At 39.7% G+C, this 16,882-nt stretch overlaps 2 protein-coding genes across 4 annotated transcripts in view; one reads left to right on the top strand and one right to left on the bottom strand.

Moving 5' to 3' along the window:
- Positions 1-11,401, top strand: part of ABCB4 (ATP binding cassette subfamily B member 4) — a 71,276-nt gene extending 59,875 nt beyond the window's left edge. Inside the window, exons 22-27 of one of the 3 annotated variants that reach the window (XM_021689833.1) lie at positions 665-805; positions 3,254-3,410; positions 5,027-5,224; positions 6,711-6,917; positions 10,577-10,723; positions 11,153-11,401. In XM_021689833.1, coding sequence (XP_021545508.1) covers positions 665-805; positions 3,254-3,410; positions 5,027-5,224; positions 6,711-6,917; positions 10,577-10,723; positions 11,153-11,359 — 1,057 coding nt within the window. In that variant the 3' untranslated portion in view covers positions 11,360-11,401. Of the gene's footprint in view, positions 1-664; positions 806-3,253; positions 3,411-5,026; positions 5,225-6,689; positions 6,918-10,576; positions 10,724-11,152 lie in introns of all 3 variants that reach the window. The other 2 variants (XM_021689832.1, XM_021689834.1) reach the window with 2 other exon arrangements.
- A 1,946-nt stretch (positions 11,402-13,347) lies between these two features.
- Positions 13,348-16,882, bottom strand: part of CROT (carnitine O-octanoyltransferase) — a 53,213-nt gene continuing 49,678 nt past the window's right edge. Inside the window, 4 exon segments of the mRNA XM_044920268.1 lie at positions 13,348-14,218; positions 15,611-15,730; positions 15,855-15,948; positions 16,037-16,115. Of these exon segments, the coding sequence (XP_044776203.1) occupies positions 14,098-14,218; positions 15,611-15,730; positions 15,855-15,948; positions 16,037-16,115 (414 nt within the window). The 3' untranslated portion in view covers positions 13,348-14,097.

Raw genomic sequence — 16,882 nt, 5'->3', positions numbered from 1 at the left:
CCAAAGTCTTTCCAAATGCCTTCCTTCTAATCCGGGAGTAAATAAATCACTGTTCTCTTGGAGGATGTACAATACAAAGTATAATAAAGTAGCTATACTAATAAAGGATAGCATGTGGTCTAATTAGAAAATAGTGCAAAACGAACTGTATTGGGACTGGTGGGATCTAGCTCAGGGAAGAACTTCTCATGCATGTCTGTATGTACCTCAGTGAGCCTGCTTTTCTGAATCTGAAACCTAAATTGTGACATGAGACTGTAACTAGTCACAGAAGACAAGATAATACCTAAGAAATCGCATTCAGACAATTCAAACTTTAGTCCTCACTTTGACAGCCTCCATATTTTTTTATTCAACAGTCTTATATCATAGGGGTTGAATTTCTGATTGACTAGATATTAACATGTAATAATATCAGCAACTATCAATTGAAAAATCAATATGAGGTACTATGCTAGACATTTATATTGTTTCTTTAGTTCTCAATTCTGCATCATATTGTTTATCCCCATTATATAAATCAGAAAACTGATACATAGAGAAGTTGCCATGTACTCAAACTAACAGAAGGGGAGGCAGAATATATACCCAGGTCCACCACACTTAGCAGCTGTGCTAAGAGAGGCCAAAGAGATGATTACAAATATGCTAATTTGCCTTTCAGGAATTCTGTGCAGAAGGCACACATCTATGGAATCACTTTTAGTATTTCACAAGCATTTATGTATTTTTCCTATGCTGGTTGTTTTCGATTTGGCGCCTATCTCATTGTGAATGGACATATGCGCTTTAGAGATGTTATTCTGTAAGTAACTTTAAAAATAAAAGATTCTATGTGGTTTTAGTAGGTCTGTGCAAAATTGGAGAGTGGGGGGGGGGACTCACTTGTTCTAAAATGAGGTCAGAGTTGAATCTACCACAGAAATTTGATCTTAATAATACTACAAGTACAGTTGAATCATCCAAGTGGACTAAAATTAACCAAGTTCATAAAAAAGATCATAAACCAGAATTGTAGTAATGCACAGAACTCCAGTCAGGAGGATAGCAAACTCTCTCACTGTACAGTGTAGGCTGAAATAAATCATAATGAGAAAACTGCTTGTTACCTTGGACTCAAACCAGAGGGTTAAATATACTGTTGATCTGCAACCACAAGATGGAGTTGATAAAGGGATGGGAATGCTTGACTGAACTCTGGCAAAGGCCTCTTGCCCTGACTGGTCCTGAGATGACCCTGCCAACGTTTGGCCTTAGTAGCCTCTCCTTTTTTCTTGGCTTCCAAGGCTAACCAGCAGTCTAATTGATGCATTCGTCTTTTCAAAATATGTTAACTACATTCAATTAGGTTGTGTTTTTGTCTTGCCGAAGGGAAGCCATTCTTTTTAAGACTGCTTGGCATATTTCTGCTCTGGTGGAATGATTTTAAAGTAGTCGTGGACAGCCTCTTTTTTGAACAGGGGGAGGACAAGGAAAGTGTTTTCATCCAAAATGAAAATAACTGTGGAAAAAGTATATATAATCTTTATATCATTCAGTATCCCAGCAGGAAACAAATATCCCTTCAGATGGGGTAACTAAGGAGAGTGCTAAAGGGTCTGTTTACAAAAGTGTGAGAAGTGTTAAGGTGAGCAGTACCCAGGAGAGCTGTCAACTACCAAGCAGTTCCCAGCTACGAACCGCTAAGACCCTCAGCCTAAAGGGCAAGAGGAAGGAAGGATTTTCAGAACCCAGCATAGGGGGCTTCTGTGGTCCTTGGGGGAAGGACACCAACCACACAATCTAACAAGAAAGAAGCCAACAAATGCCCTCACCTCCTGCTAGTGCCTATCATTGCCAAACCCCTTCAGAAGCCAGGGGACAAGAAAAACTTTTTGATGCAGTCCAGGAAGGTCAGCCTCTCAGGCAGGGAGTGGGATGGGACAAGACAGAGGTGGGTAGGGAGCAGAGAGTGGTTTCGGAGGGATAAATGGCAAAATCCAGCTCTGGGCATTACAACTTAGAGTACTTTTATTGTCTAGAAGAGCATCACTGAGGAAATGGACCCTGCTTTTTTTGGTTTTTATTTCTACCATTAAAAAATTAAGTTCTAGGGCGCCTGGGTGGCTCAGTTGGTTAAGCGACTGCCTTCGGCTCAGGTCATGATCCTGGAGTCCCGGGATCGAGTCCCGCATCGGGCTCCCTGCTCGGCAGGGAGTCTGCTTCTCCCTCTCCCACTCCCCGTTTGTGTTCCCTCTCTCGCTGTGTCTTTCTCTGTCAAATAAATAAATAAAATCTTTAAAAAAAAAATTAAGTTCTAGATAATTGGAAGGTAACTTTTTAGTCTTTTATGTTAAATCTCGATGATAGGCTATATAAGAAAGTTAGGCAGCAACATCTGGGTTGTTCATCACTATTTTAAAATTTAATTTTTGGTAACCAACCTTAACCAAGTATTTAAGGGAGAGCCTTACTATACCCATCATTCCTGCCCCCCTCCCCCCATACTTAAAACACATTTTAATATCTTAGATTTAGAAGTTTGGGAAATGAAACATTTAAGTTCTCCAGTATTAACTAGATAAAAAATTTCCTCCCCTCCCCTTGTTCTCGGAGACCTCAGGTGTCAGGAGTAAATAGCCTCCTGGAGATGTAGATCTCAGAATCTGAAGCCCTTCCTAAAAGATGTTACAATCTCTTTCCAGTCTTCAAAGAGCATATCACTGGCAAACAGAACTTTAGCTGAGGACGAATGTTTTTCTCAGGGTAGCACCAATCGTTCCCGTAATCGTAAGAGAAAAACAAGTAAAGGCGCCTTTTCCCTAAGCAGTTTCTATAACTGCAGCGCGTGGTACTGGGTGTGCGGGAACACAGAAGAAACTACGGACGGGCAGTCAGGGCCAGCGATGCAGTGGGAAGCGTCACTCCTTGTCCGACACTGACAGGGGCCCTCCAGCACTCTGTGCTTCAGTCCCCTCAAGTCCAGAGAGGAGAGAACCGGTCCCTAAAATTGCTGGAGGTCACAAGTCAGTTACCAGCCACCTCGCGGAAGAGAAGAACTGTGGAAAGTTACGGGAACTCTGGCCTCGCCTCTAGGTTTCTTCGGTTCATGGGATTTCATGGAAATGTGTGTAGTGGTTTTAGCAGGGGGTCGGTGGAGGGGTGCCTGTGGGAGTAGAGAACAGGGACACTGGTAAGCGGTTCGTATTTGGACTTTGGAACTCACAGAGCTAATTATAGAAGCTAAGTTGTTAATTCCTCTACTTCTGTCCAGGGTGTTCTCAGCAATTGTGTTCGGCGCAGTGGCGCTAGGACACGCCAGCTCCTTTGCTCCAGACTATGCCAAAGCCAAGCTGTCGGCAGCCCACTTATTCATGCTGCTGGAGAGACCGCCTCTGATTGACAGCTACGGTGAAGAAGGCCTGAGGCCTGTGAGTTCTCTGCCGCCTCAGGAATGCTTGGTTAATTTTTCCTCAAGGTTTGCTATCTGCTACCTGATCACCACAGGAAAAGTTTGTCATGATTACACTAACCTATATTTAGCTTATTCTGTGATATTTATAGGCCTAATATTTGGCCAACGTTCTTAACATTTTAAAATTTCATACGGGGGCCGGGGGCGGGGGGGGACACCTGGGTAGGAATAGGAGTAAGAAATCTGGTCAGAGAGGGCGCCTGGGTGGCTCAGATGGTTAAGCGTCTGCCTTTGGCTCAGGTCATGATCCCGGAGCCCCAGGATCAAGCCCCGAGTCAGGCTCCCTGCTCAACAAGGAGTCTGCTTCTCCCTCTTCTGCTCCCCTGGCTTGTGCTTTCTCTCTGTCAAATAAATTAATTAATTAAATAAATAAATATAAATAAATAAATCTTAAAAAAATAAAATACCATGGGGGGTTTCAAGGATTCTGAAGTTGAGCACATCAAAAGTAAAGAAGGAGGTATGTGGCTGGCTCAGTCAGTTGAACATGTGACTCTTGATCTTGGGTCCTGAGCTCAAGCCCCACGTTGGGCATAAAGTTTATTACTTAAATTTTTTTTTTTAATTTAAAACTAAAACCACCTGTATTGAATGAAAATCATAATAATAAGCTTTTTTAAAAGATTTTATTTATTTGACAGAGAGAGCACAAGCAGGGGGAGTGGCAGGCAGAGGGAGAGGGAGAAGCAGGCTCCCTGTTGAGCGGGGAGCCCGACATGGGGCTCGATCCCAGGACCCTGGGACCACGACCTGAGCTGAAGGCAGATGCTTAACGACTGAGCCACCCAGGCACCCCCGTAATAATAAATTTCAAGAAAAGTTAAAAAAAAAAATCCAGATGTACTAGAACTGAGTAATTTCCATGAAAAATGTTAATTATTGCTGCATGAAGGCATATGCATGTCACTCTGTATGTAAAGGCAAATAGCAATGTGGCTTTAATCACATTTTTTAATGACCAAGTTATAAATGGTAAGAAAGCTACTTTATTCACATTAAGAGTAATAATCCTATACTATCGCCAAAGTTAACTCAAATTTAGATCTGAGCGTACTTTGTATGACACAAGCTGCTGCCCGTATTAATGCACGAGCCGCGGTATACGTAGACAGTTTTTCTGGGACTTTATCATGGATTTCGTGTGCTGAGAAAATTCCTGTGCCCTGTGAATGAGCTAAAGAAGTGGCCAGGGTTTGAGATAAGGGCTGTCCACTGAGACCTCAGGTAGACTGCTGCACCAGATTCCCAAGCCTTTGAGCCTTGGGCCACTGGCTTCACTCTAGCCTCAGAACCATCACTTGGGAAATCTAAGTATTTGTCTAAAAGACCGGAAATTGAGTTTGGATAACAACTCTCTGTAATGTGACTCTGTCTGGTCTAAATTTTACCCCCATCTCCCATCTTCATTTTATATAACAACAGCTTGCTTTCAGTAGTAACTCATGCCGACACTTAGACTGAATGTGGATTTTATGTTCCTCTCCTACAGTATTTGGTCAAGTTTCTGTGAAATCCTTCTTATTCCAATAATTATCAGACTAATCATAATAGCAACATTAAACTTTGTTTTAGGATAAATTTGAAGGAAACGTGACATTTAATGAAGTCGTGTTCAACTATCCCACTCGGCCAGACGTCCCCGTGCTTCAGGGGCTGAGCCTCGAGGTGAAGAAGGGCCAGACGCTGGCTCTGGTGGGTAGCAGCGGCTGTGGGAAGAGCACGGTGGTCCAGCTCCTGGAGCGGTTCTATGACCCAGTGGCTGGTACTGTGGTGAGCACGCTTTAAGTTAGTCACCTGATATAAGGTTTTATTTCAAATGGCTAATAAACCAATATTCTTCTAAGAGGAAAAAAACTGGACAAATAAAGGCCTATAATCCTAGTTGATGCAATGACCACATTCTTAAAAAAAAACCAAACTGGTACCCATACTCAGGCAAATTTATGGGGACAAGAAGGTAGAGCATCTGGAGTTTAGTATAGTTCCGAAAATACCAAATATGAAGCTAACCTCTGCCCTGCCCTGGGCCTTTTGAGCCAGTCTGATCCTCCTAAATATTCACTTCCTGGTTTGTAAAGGTGAGCCACAAACTCTGGCCAGAATTCTAGGCAGACACCCAAGACAGGCTAGTAGTACCTTCTTACTCCCTCCTACCTCCTTCTGCCCTGTCTCTCAAACACGGAACTCAAGGCTTTTTGACTTTGACCCTCATCTCCAGCCCTTTCACACTTAGCTTTCATCAGTGATTTTCTAGTACCTAGATTCTGGCTCTCTGCCATGAGTGAACTCTTGGCTTTTACTGATAATACCTGCATCTCCCATTACCTTGGGATGGCATCCACTGACCAAGCCCTCGGAGTCCATCCCCATTTAGATGGTCACCAAAGTGTTAAACCTTGTGTAGTTCGCTCTTTTCAGGAAATCATATGCTTCCACTATTAAAACTACTCTGCAGGTATTAATATAGGCAAACCAGCTGACAACACGATGTGCTGATACCATGGTAGAATTTCTTTCTTTATTGAGAGATCAAGACTAATCGAACTTGTTTTTATTTCTTCACCCAGAAGGAAGCTGCATTCTCAGTTGATACATCACAAGACTCCTCTAGAAGCAACATGTCTCCTGCTTAAAGCAAACAAAAAAAATAAAACCACCACCACCAAAACTGTTCCCAAAGACACTGTCCTTTGAGCTTGTTCACTTTCCATTGAATTCTTGTCCTCAGTGCTGTCAAAAAGAGAAATGGGAGAAGCTTAAGGCTGGTATTTCTCAGGGGAAAGAGTGGTAGAGGTAGGGTTGGAAGTAACCAGCTTGGAGAATCTGGGGTGATACTACTGATGAGCTTTTTTATCTGGCTGCCTGGAGGTGGGGAATAAAGTCAAGTTGAAATGTTGGAGTCATTCTGGGAACAGCAGATACGAGTAGGACACCTAATTGCAGACTTAGAGACAAGATGGTATAATTACCTGGCGGAGGGTAAATAAGGACAAAGAGGAATGTGGAAAGACAGGGCCAAATGGGCTATCATTTCACCAGTGAGATGAAGAAAGGATGGCTTAATCACTATAAAAATCATTTTTTTGGCCTCCAGCACTGTAAGTGCTTAGAGGCTGTGAGCCTTGGTATTTCCCAAACCAATGATGCCCACATGTCACGATCCTCCAAATGGTTAATCTGTTAATTTATGATTTAGGGGTTTTTTTTTTTTTCTCTTTTTAAGCCCTTCTTATAGTTTGTGGACTTTGGTTTTCAGCTCCTAGATGGTCAAGAAGCAAAGAAACTTAACATCCAGTGGCTCAGAGCCCACCTTGGAATTGTGTCCCAGGAGCCCGTCCTGTTTGACTGCAGCATTGCTGAGAATATTGCCTACGGAGACAACAGTCGGGCTGTATCACAGGATGAAATTGTGAATGCAGCCAAAGCAGCCAACATACATCCCTTCATTGAGACCTTACCCCATGTAAGTTAACTGGTAATTTCTTAGGATGAAATCACAATGAACTACAAACTCTTTTCATTCTGAAAACCGTTCCCGAAGTTATACACAAACAAAATCTTACAAGAAAACTTTCCTATGTAGTAGCACTAGGGCCTTGAACAACACACTGAACTGCACGATAGCAAGTTTCCTTATTGGCAAATGAGATTATCAGGTGTCGGGTCTAGATCTGATAAATGTAGTGAGAGGCAAATGAAGTGGTATTGATTGTAGGCACCATATCTCTGGTTGCAAACTGGTGGTTGTGGGCTGCATTCAGATAGCAGTCGTGTTTGATCTATCCCTTATAGTACTTGGATTTTTAATTATTTTTATTTTGAGATATACATTCACATGCAGTTGTAAGGAACAGAGATTTTATGTACTCTTTACCTAGTTTCCTCCAGTGACATCTTGTCAAACTGTAATACAGTATCCCCACCAGGATATTGATATTGATCTAATCCACTGATCTTATTCGGACCTCCAGTTTTCCTTGTAATCATTTGAATCTGTATTTAGTTCAGTGCAGTGTTATTGCATGTGTAGACTCACGTATCCACCATCGGTCGCGATACAGAACATTTCCTTGTTAGCAGTGCAAAAGTAAAATTAAACCATCCATCCAATACACTGAATGCTGACTCTGTGCCAGGCCCCATCTTGCAACGGTGTAAACAATTGTGATAGACCACTGCTGCCTTATTGGCACTTAGAACAATCTGATTAATACTCCCAAGGTTGTATTCTGAGTGTTTCTCCAAGGCAATAAAAATATCTCCCATCAGGTCCTCTACACAAGGTTGTTCTTTGGGTTAGTCTATGAGCTTATGAGATGGAATTTACTTAGCACTTACCAAGCTCATTGTAAATAAATATAATTCTTATTAAAAAAAATAGAGAACATTTCCATCACCACTCCGATCCCTCATGATGCCCTGTTAGAGTCACAACCCCCCCCTTCCCTTTTGTCCTCACACCACCCAACCTCTGGCAACCACTAACTGTTCTCCATTTCAGTAATTTACTTTAAGAATGTCATTAAGCACACATACAATATATAACCTTTTGAGGTTAGCTTTTTCCACTCAGCGTAATTCCCTGAAGTTCTTGTATCTGTAGTACATTCTTTACTATAGGCAAACCAGCTTGGTTTTCTTTTTAGTAGGCATTCTTTTTAGTAGGATGATTAGGATTGTAGGATAGATATGGATTGTACCACAGTTTGGTTAACCATTCACCTGTTGAAGTGTATCTAGGTGGTTTCTAGGTTCTGGCTATTCAAAGTAAAGCCGCTGTAAATACTTGTGTACAGGTTTTAGTGTGAACCTGAGTTGTTATTTCTCTGGGATAAATGCCCAAAGTTCAATTGCTGGCCATATGGTAATTGCATGGTTAGCTTTCTAAGAAACTGCCAACCTGGTTTCCAGAGTGGCTGTGCCATGTTACCTTCCTACCAGTAAGTAGGAATGAAATTTTCTCTGCCTCTTTCCCAGCATTTGCTGTTGTAATTCTGACAGATTGCAGTAAAGCTCATTGTGGTGGATTTCCTAATGGCAAATGATGTTGACTTTATTTTTTTTTATTAGCACGGGGAGGGGCAGAGTGAGAAAGAATTTTAAGTAGCGTCCATGTCCTGCGTGGAGTCGGATGCAGGGATCAATCTTATGCCCCTGAGATCATATGGGTTTTTTTTAAGAATGTAGTCATTGCATCAACTAGGATTATAGGCCTTTATTTGTCCAGTTTTTTTCCTCTTAGAAGAATATTGTTTTATTAGCCATTTGAAATAAAACCTTATATCAGGTGACTAACTTAAAGTGTGCTCACCACAGTACCAGCCACTGGGTCATAGAACCGCTCCAGGAGCTGGACCAAATCTGAGCCGAAATCCAGACTCAGACGCTTAACTAACTAAGCCACCCAGGAGCTCCGGGACATCTTTTTATAACTTGCCACCTGTATTTCCTTTTTGGTGAAATTCCTTGTTTTTTTGCCCATTTTCTAATTTTCTTTAAATGTTGAGTTTTGAGAGAAATTTATATGTATCTGTCCTTTGTCAGATATATAGTTTATAAATACTTTGTCCCAGTCGATAGCTTGTTTTTTTCATCCTTTAACAGGGTCATATGCAGAGCCAAACTTTTTAATTTTGATAAGGTCCAATATAATAATTTTTCCTTTTGCGTTTGTCCTTTTGGTATCAAATATAAGAACTCTTGCCTAGCCTAGGCCTTCTAGGTCCTAAAGAATTTCTCCATTTTTTTTTAAGTTTTTATGATTTTACATTGTAGTCCATGATCCATTCTAAGTTCATTTCTGTATAAGGTTTTTCTTTCATGTTCCATGTTATTCCTTTGGAGAGGACATATACTCTCCCATTACGGTCCCCAACGCTCCCGTTAGCTTGTTATAGCTGCTAGGTCTGTAGCCAAAGTGCAGTGACGTCAATATGGATTTGAAAAATAAGGAAAAGTTCAGTGATGGGTAAAGGTGAGTACTCCTGCAAAGAGGATTTGAAGCCACTAAAAGCGATGGCAGGGATCATTAATCTTGTGGTATTGATCTAGCTTCATATTCTGCTGTAATGAGCAATCACACTTAAAAACTTTCAAACCCTAGGGACACCAGGGTGGCGCAGTCAGTTAAGCATCCGACTCTTGGTTTCTGCTCAGGTCACGATCTCAGGGCTGTGGGATGGAGCTCCATGTTGGGCTCCCTGCTCCGTGCAGAGCCTGCTTGAGATTCTCTCTGTTCCTCTCCCTCTGCCCCTCCTGCTTGTGTGCGCTCTCGCTCAAATAAATAAATCTTCAATGAAGAACAAACCTTTCAAACCCCCCTCCATGTTAGTTAGCCTTACCCTTAACAGGTAGTCACTGACTTCAAGTATAGGAGTTGATTAATAGAAAAACTTTGCTGATACTGGACTTCAGGAAATTAATTCACGTTACTACATAAGCGCTGCAGTACTTCTTTGGCTCTTTATTCATTCTATACTTTTTCAGCCTAGAATGTTCTTTCTCATGATCCAGCATCCCAACTTATGTACAAAGCTATCTTTCCTTCATGCATCTCTCCTTTCTGTTCCTACCTTATCTCCATAATTTTTACTCGCTTCTTCTTATCTTTCATAGCATGTTGCATATACCTCTCATTTGGTACATACTGGACTTTATACTGAATGCTGTACACCCAGTTTTTCTCATCGCATTATAAATTCCTTCAGGGTAGGAATTTTTGTATTTCTCGAAGTTTTTGGTATAAGAGAATAAACTAGGCTCCATGTGGGTCATATGAATATTTCACGTTAAATATTTCTATTTAATCTTCTTAGGACTCCAAACACATAAGATCAATTGGCATTATGAGAATGGTAGGAATTCAGTGCTCAAGTTTCTGTTGCAGAATACCGCTAAGAACTAAAGTAACTAGTTTTCTAGTTTGACTCTGAAAATGAATATTCTCTTAAGTGGGAAAAATACTAAATGGATCACTATGTAGCTGTTATAGCAACTTTTGTTTATAAATGTGTTTTCCTGTGTAAGTAGAACTATCAAATATTAAGTACAAGTTTATGCAGTATATCATTAGTAATTTTTTGGGTTAGGACTTGATTAACTTTACTAATGGCTAACTTGCAGAAATATGAAACAAGAGTGGGAGATAAGGGAACTCAGCTCTCAGGAGGTCAAAAACAGAGGATTGCTATTGCTCGAGCCCTCATCAGACAACCTCAAATCCTATTGTTGGATGAAGCTACATCAGCTCTGGATACTGAAAGTGAAAAGGTGGGGCCTCTCTGCTCACGTTCCATTTAATTTGTACGATAGAAGTTTTTTTGGTCATGAAAAAAATAGAAATTTACTGGTTATATTTTGAAGTTAAAAAAACCTTACTCCTTCCAGTAGTTCCCAAATTTTGTAAAATGATCTTAATTTCATAAGCCAAAAAAAAAGCATTCAAAAGAAAAAGCTGCATACCTCACATTTTTAGCACCTTAATCATGAAAAACTAGAAGATAAAATAATACAAGGGAACTAGTAAGATACATTCATGGACAGAAAATTTAAATACTTGTGATTTAGTGTGAGAATTCGCTTTTAGACTAAAAAGGAACTAGACTATAATGCCATTTATGTAAAAATACACATGCATAATAAAAGGTAACATTTTGCTGTGATGGTAAAGGTTTAAGATCTGTTCTGATTCACCATTAGATTGTCCAAGAAGCCCTGGACAAAGCCAGAGAAGGCCGCACCTGCATCGTGATCGCTCACCGCCTGTCCACCATCCAGAATGCAGACTTAATAGTGGTGTTTCAGAATGGCAAGGTCAAGGAGCATGGCACGCATCAACAGTTGCTGGCTCAGAAAGGCATCTATTTTTCCATGGTCAGTGTCCAGGCTGGGACACAGAACTTATGAACTCTTGTTAGATCTTAAATTCAAATTAAAACTTTTTCTGAACTTAAACTAGAAATCTTTTACAAATCATAAAATACAGGTATATCTTATTCCATATCAGTTTAGAACATCCCATTTGGTGCTGATATGATAGCATCTGAAATGTAAGAGTAAAAAGTGGTAACCTGTCTTGATGAGTTATAAAAACAGCAGCCTAGCTCTTGAGTTACCAGAAACATACAGAGAAAGCAAAGTTCAGATACATAAACTTGTAGAACTAACAGAAATCACAGACCCAGGGAAACTTCTTACGGTCCTGAATAGTTGGGTAGATGACACGATGGGTGGGGAACAATTTTCACAAGAACAAAGGAAAAATATATTGTTCCACTGCCTACTCTCTCCCTTGCTGACTTTCCAAATTATTCTTTTGGGAATGGAGTTTTGTTTTTTTTTTTTAATAAATGTATTCCCCAGCTTTATCATCAAAGTCCAAGAGAAATGAGATAGCCCTTAGATAAGCTAACTTTACAGACACACATCTGTTCCATAAAGCAAAAAGCAAAAAAAACACCAACCAACCACATACCACTGAATAGCTCTGAAAATTTTAACTTAATAAAAATTTCAATTATCTCAACGGCAATTTGAAACATTGGCAATAACAATGAAATGCTGAGGTTCTATAGCATCTCCATTACTTTTTATCACTAATTTGCCCATAATATGTGTAGATAGAGCACCAAAAAAAAAAAAAATCCAGGCCACCTTTAGAAGCTAACCACACGGCAATCTTTTTCCTTACGTTTCCATTTGTTTTCTTTATAATTCACTGAAGCAGTATCAGTTCTCACCACTATCACAGGTTCTTTAGGTCAGTAAACTACCCAAACTAGTAAGTTCCTCTATCTGTAACAAACCAGATCTTACCAAAGACGCTTTCAAATGAAACCATGTTTATAGTGGACTAAATTTCATGTTAACCAAGAGAAGAATGGGACAAGGGGTACATTACCTCAGTGACTCAAAAGCCTCCGGAACCAACTCTACAGGTTTGGGTAGAGGCCCAGAAATCTCTCTGTAAAAAGCATTCCAGGTGATTTTTAACTTCAGGCAGGTTAGGGAAACATGTTAGAGTATCACAGAAGAGGTTTCTCTGCAGGAAGTGAACACTTTCTAAAATACCCGTCTTTAGACCTTTAAAAACCACCAACCGAATGATTCTAAAAGCCATTGCAGTGTAGTATATAAAATTGTACTAGTGAGGAAAAAGGTCCACAGTATAGAATGGGAAGAAGAAATCTGTTAGGGATATATCAAGTGCCATAGAAGCCAACTCAATGTTTTCACAAAGAAACAATAAACCAGTCTTACCAAATTCAGAAGACAGGAAAATTTAAAGGATGTATACAATCAGTAAATACACTGTAATCTTGATACAGAACATTGCTACAAAAACGGCCCCCAGTAAATGCACCTACTTATCTACATTTATAAAATTACTTTGCTGTTTTCTCATATCAAGAGATGACACTTTCCCCCCACTCCTTGAATCTAGACTACTGTTACAACTTTTCACCACTAAAATTCAAATTAAGTAATATCCTGTGACTTCAGAACCTAGGCCTCAAGAGGCCTTGCAGATGCTACCTTTCTCTCTTAGAACACTCCCACTGCCAAGTACCCAAGGCAAGGCTAGAATACTGAATAATCAGACCACATGGACAGAGTCCCAGGTACCAAGTCCTCAGGCTGCAGGGGAGGCATCTTCAACTTTACAGCCTCGGTCCAGCACCCTGATGAATGCAGCTGCATAAATAAACTCCAGCAAGACCAGAAGAACTATCCAACTGGGCACAATCAACTGATAAAATCATGAGAAATAATAAATTGATTTAAGACAGTAAGTTTTGGGTGGTTTTTTTTTTTACACAGTAATACATAACTTAGACCAGAAAGCATAAGGTCAAACAGGAGTAGATTAGTTATCCAAACACGAAATAAGAAGCTACATGACTGAGAACTTTATTTTCTATTTTGAACAGCAGGAAAAAAACCTGTAAAATCCTGAGAATTTGATTCAGCAATCTTCTTCAAGTCACCAACTCTAATTTTAAAAATAAGTGCTTTAATTTTATATTCACAAAACTAAGTTCAATATACTATAATGAATTTTGTTAGGGTTTTTCTGTGTGTGCTTCAGAGTATAAACCTCCCTCTAATTCTTCTGTCCAACAGAAGCTCTACTTTTGATGACCATTAAATTGTAGTGGTCTTTCCCATCAAACACAGTAGGCTTGTATCCCTGTGGTGAATGTGGAAGGCAAGGATTTCAGTGAAGTTAACATCTTATCATGTATTCCATACCCTTTGGCAACTAGGAAATGTTAAAGTGCTTGACAGACCCTACACAATGATGTTCAGAGAGAGGATTTATAACCTATATAGGTAACCAACAAAAATACTTCTAAGAGTAAGACTTGCATTATTAAAATTTGTAGATTTGCATTGTTGAGGCTTATCTTCAACTTTTGCATAGTTCCATATTTCATTATATCAATTTGCATTGCTACTGCAACAGAGGAAGCTTAAAAATCCTATTTTTATCTTCCTATGTGAGAATAAATTTAGAGAGCATGATTCTACTAATTTCTACATTTAACAAGTTTCCTTAAAATATTCCTTCATATCTCACATCACCAACCCACTCTCCACACCCAGTTTAATATTTTTATAAATGCTAAGTAAATGATTAGTCTCTAAAGATGAGCAGTGTTCATCAGCTGCATCATATCATGGAAAGCCTGAAACACCAGCAGAACTAGCTTTTCCGCATCAGTCTCTGGACAGGATTTCCAGGCTGAACAGGCCACAACAAACCTGTGAAGCACAAATAAAAAATCAGTAAGTACTATGCAAAAATCACAACACAAAGAGGCTCCAAATGGTGACGATGAATACAGCCATGACCTTTACTCCATCTAGCTATTCACATATCAAGTGTGAATTCTTGCTGACATTAGGTAAATGTAACTGGACACAACTGAAGGTAAAGCCATATGTATACATAATGCTAGAAATACCTAATCTGTGTGACTGGAGACTAAGGACAAAAGGAACAAAAAATTAGCCAGAGCTCAAGAGTGCTTTGGAGTAGGTCTTACTCTGTTCAACCAACCCCCCCACCTCTTCCTAAAAACAAGAACAACAGAAAACCTTCCTAACATTCCCTAATGTAATGAGTTTAAGAGTGAATTCACGTGACTGTTTGCACTGAAACTTGAACTATTTGGGGAGGGTATGTGCTATGGTGAGCGCTGTGAATTGTGTAAGACTGCTGAATCACAGACCTGTACCTCCGAAACAAATAATACATTATATGTTAAAAAAAAAAAAGAAGAAGAAGAAGAAGATAGCAGGAAGGGAAGAATGAAGGGGGGAAATCGGAGGGGGAGATGAACCATGAGAGACTATGTACTCTGAGAAACAAACTGAGGGTTCTAGAGGGGAGGGGGTTGGGAGGATGGGTTAGCCTGGTGATGGGTATTAAAGAGGGCACGTACTGCATGGAGCACTGGGTGTTATACGCAAACAATGAATCATTGAACACTACATCAGAAACTAATGATGTAATGTATGGTGCTTAACATAATTTTTAAAAAAAGTAAAAAAAAAAAAATATATAGCGCCTGAAGACAGTTCAAAAAGAAAAAAATAGAGAAAGGGTAAGAGGAGAGAGAAGATGTTTCTAGAAAAGCCAGACAGAAACTCTCTTGGGACAGGTCATGCCTTCCACCATCTCCCAAGCTCTCAAAGACCTCTGAGAAGGGATGGCTGGACTATGTGAATGAGGACCTCCCAAGCCTTTCTACTAATTTCATATTATCTTGTTCTCCACTTACCAAGTTATAGTATTTTCTTTCTCTTTCCACAAACCTCATACAACACAAATTAAGTGCATCTGAATTGGAAAAACATTCTTTTTTTGAACATAAATTAATTTACTTAGTCTCTTGGTCACATCAGTACTATCTATGACTACACGAAGCACCATATATTTATAGGCAATCAAATTTTATCTGAACTTAGCATAAAACACCTTGGGTAGAACAAGTATGTTAAAATGTGTACTGGGTTCTGAGGATGATGATGGTATGTCACTGAGCAACTTTAAATGGTGTTCTGCACAAAACACCTAAAGGACTGATTTCACCAAGTGTCCCAAAAACAGGATAGCGAAACAAACATACATTAAATACCTAATAGCCTTACCTGTCATCTCTGATGTGGTAGAAAAATCCATAGCCATTGTGGACCATGGGAACCACCATTCCCAGGATTCTTAAATAACCAATCAGACTTGTTGAGAGAACAAAGTTTCCACCTCCTCCACTGTGTGCCATAAAGAGAGGATATTTTACTAGGCTGACAGAAACTTATATTGCTTCTGAAGAGCTTTTAATCATCAGAAAAAAGGATTTGATGGATCAAGTTATAAAACACTACATTATATTACCTTTTGGAGAAAAGTGGGTCTGTAAAGAGTTCTGGAACAGGAAGACCTTCCTCTTTTGCTATGAGTAAAAGACCTAAAAGATGACGGTCAAATCCTGCAATGAAACCCCAAGTATGAAGGTATAAAAAATTTTTCAACATGAGACAATTTTTTTAAAGTCAGAATAATTCCAATGTAGGTACCTTTTCCAGCTGAAAAATCTTTCATCATTTTATTATGTTTTGCAAAAGCTTGTAACATCTTCTGCTGCCGCTCAAAAAGCTGAGTTAAAAATCAAGACATACTTCAGTAAACTATAAAGAAACCAAATTTAAAAAACCCTGAATTCAACATAATTGAACATAATTTGGGTAATCTGAGAGAGAAAAGATTTCTAGAAAGATATTAAGACACATGCTTCTAGGGCGCCTGGGTGGCTCAGTTGTTAAGTGTCTGCCTTCGGCTCAGGTCATGATCCCAGGGTCCTGGGATCGAGTCCCACATCGGGCTTCCTGCTCAGAGGGAAGCCTGCTTCTCCCCCTCCCACTCCCCCTGCTTGTGTTCCGTCTCTCGCTGTGTCTCTCTGTCAAATGAATAAATAAAATCTTTTAAAAAAAAAAAAAGACACATGCTTCTATATATTTTCCTTACTTCTACTGCCTTTTCTTTCCTATACTGTCCTTCATCTTGATGATTTCTTTCCAGGAAAGGAAAATAGGAACTTGTGGGCAGCACTGAAGTGATATTCGTTAAGTGTCAAAACAGAGGCAACTAAGATTTCAAAACTAACACAGAGCTGTTCAAAAACGATAACGGAACAGTTCTATGATATTAAAATAAATGAACGTATATATAACCGTGTCTATCAAAACTAAAGAACAAATATGACACCTAAACAGCAGTGGGAAAGAACTACCCTACTGTTTAAATGGTTTAAAAAGGAGAAAGAAAAAAAAAAAAAAGGACAGGGGCACCTGGCTGGCTTGGTTGGTAAGGGATGCAACTTCTGATCCCAGGGTTTTGAGTTTGAGCCCCACAATGGGTACAGA

Source organism: Neomonachus schauinslandi, chromosome 12 (assembly GCF_002201575.2).
Source record: "Neomonachus schauinslandi chromosome 12, ASM220157v2, whole genome shotgun sequence".
In the NCBI taxonomy this organism is placed as follows: domain Eukaryota; kingdom Metazoa; phylum Chordata; class Mammalia; order Carnivora; family Phocidae; genus Neomonachus; species Neomonachus schauinslandi.
The sequence above is the reverse complement of the archived record's forward strand: the minus strand, read 5'-3'. Positions and strand labels throughout refer to the sequence as shown.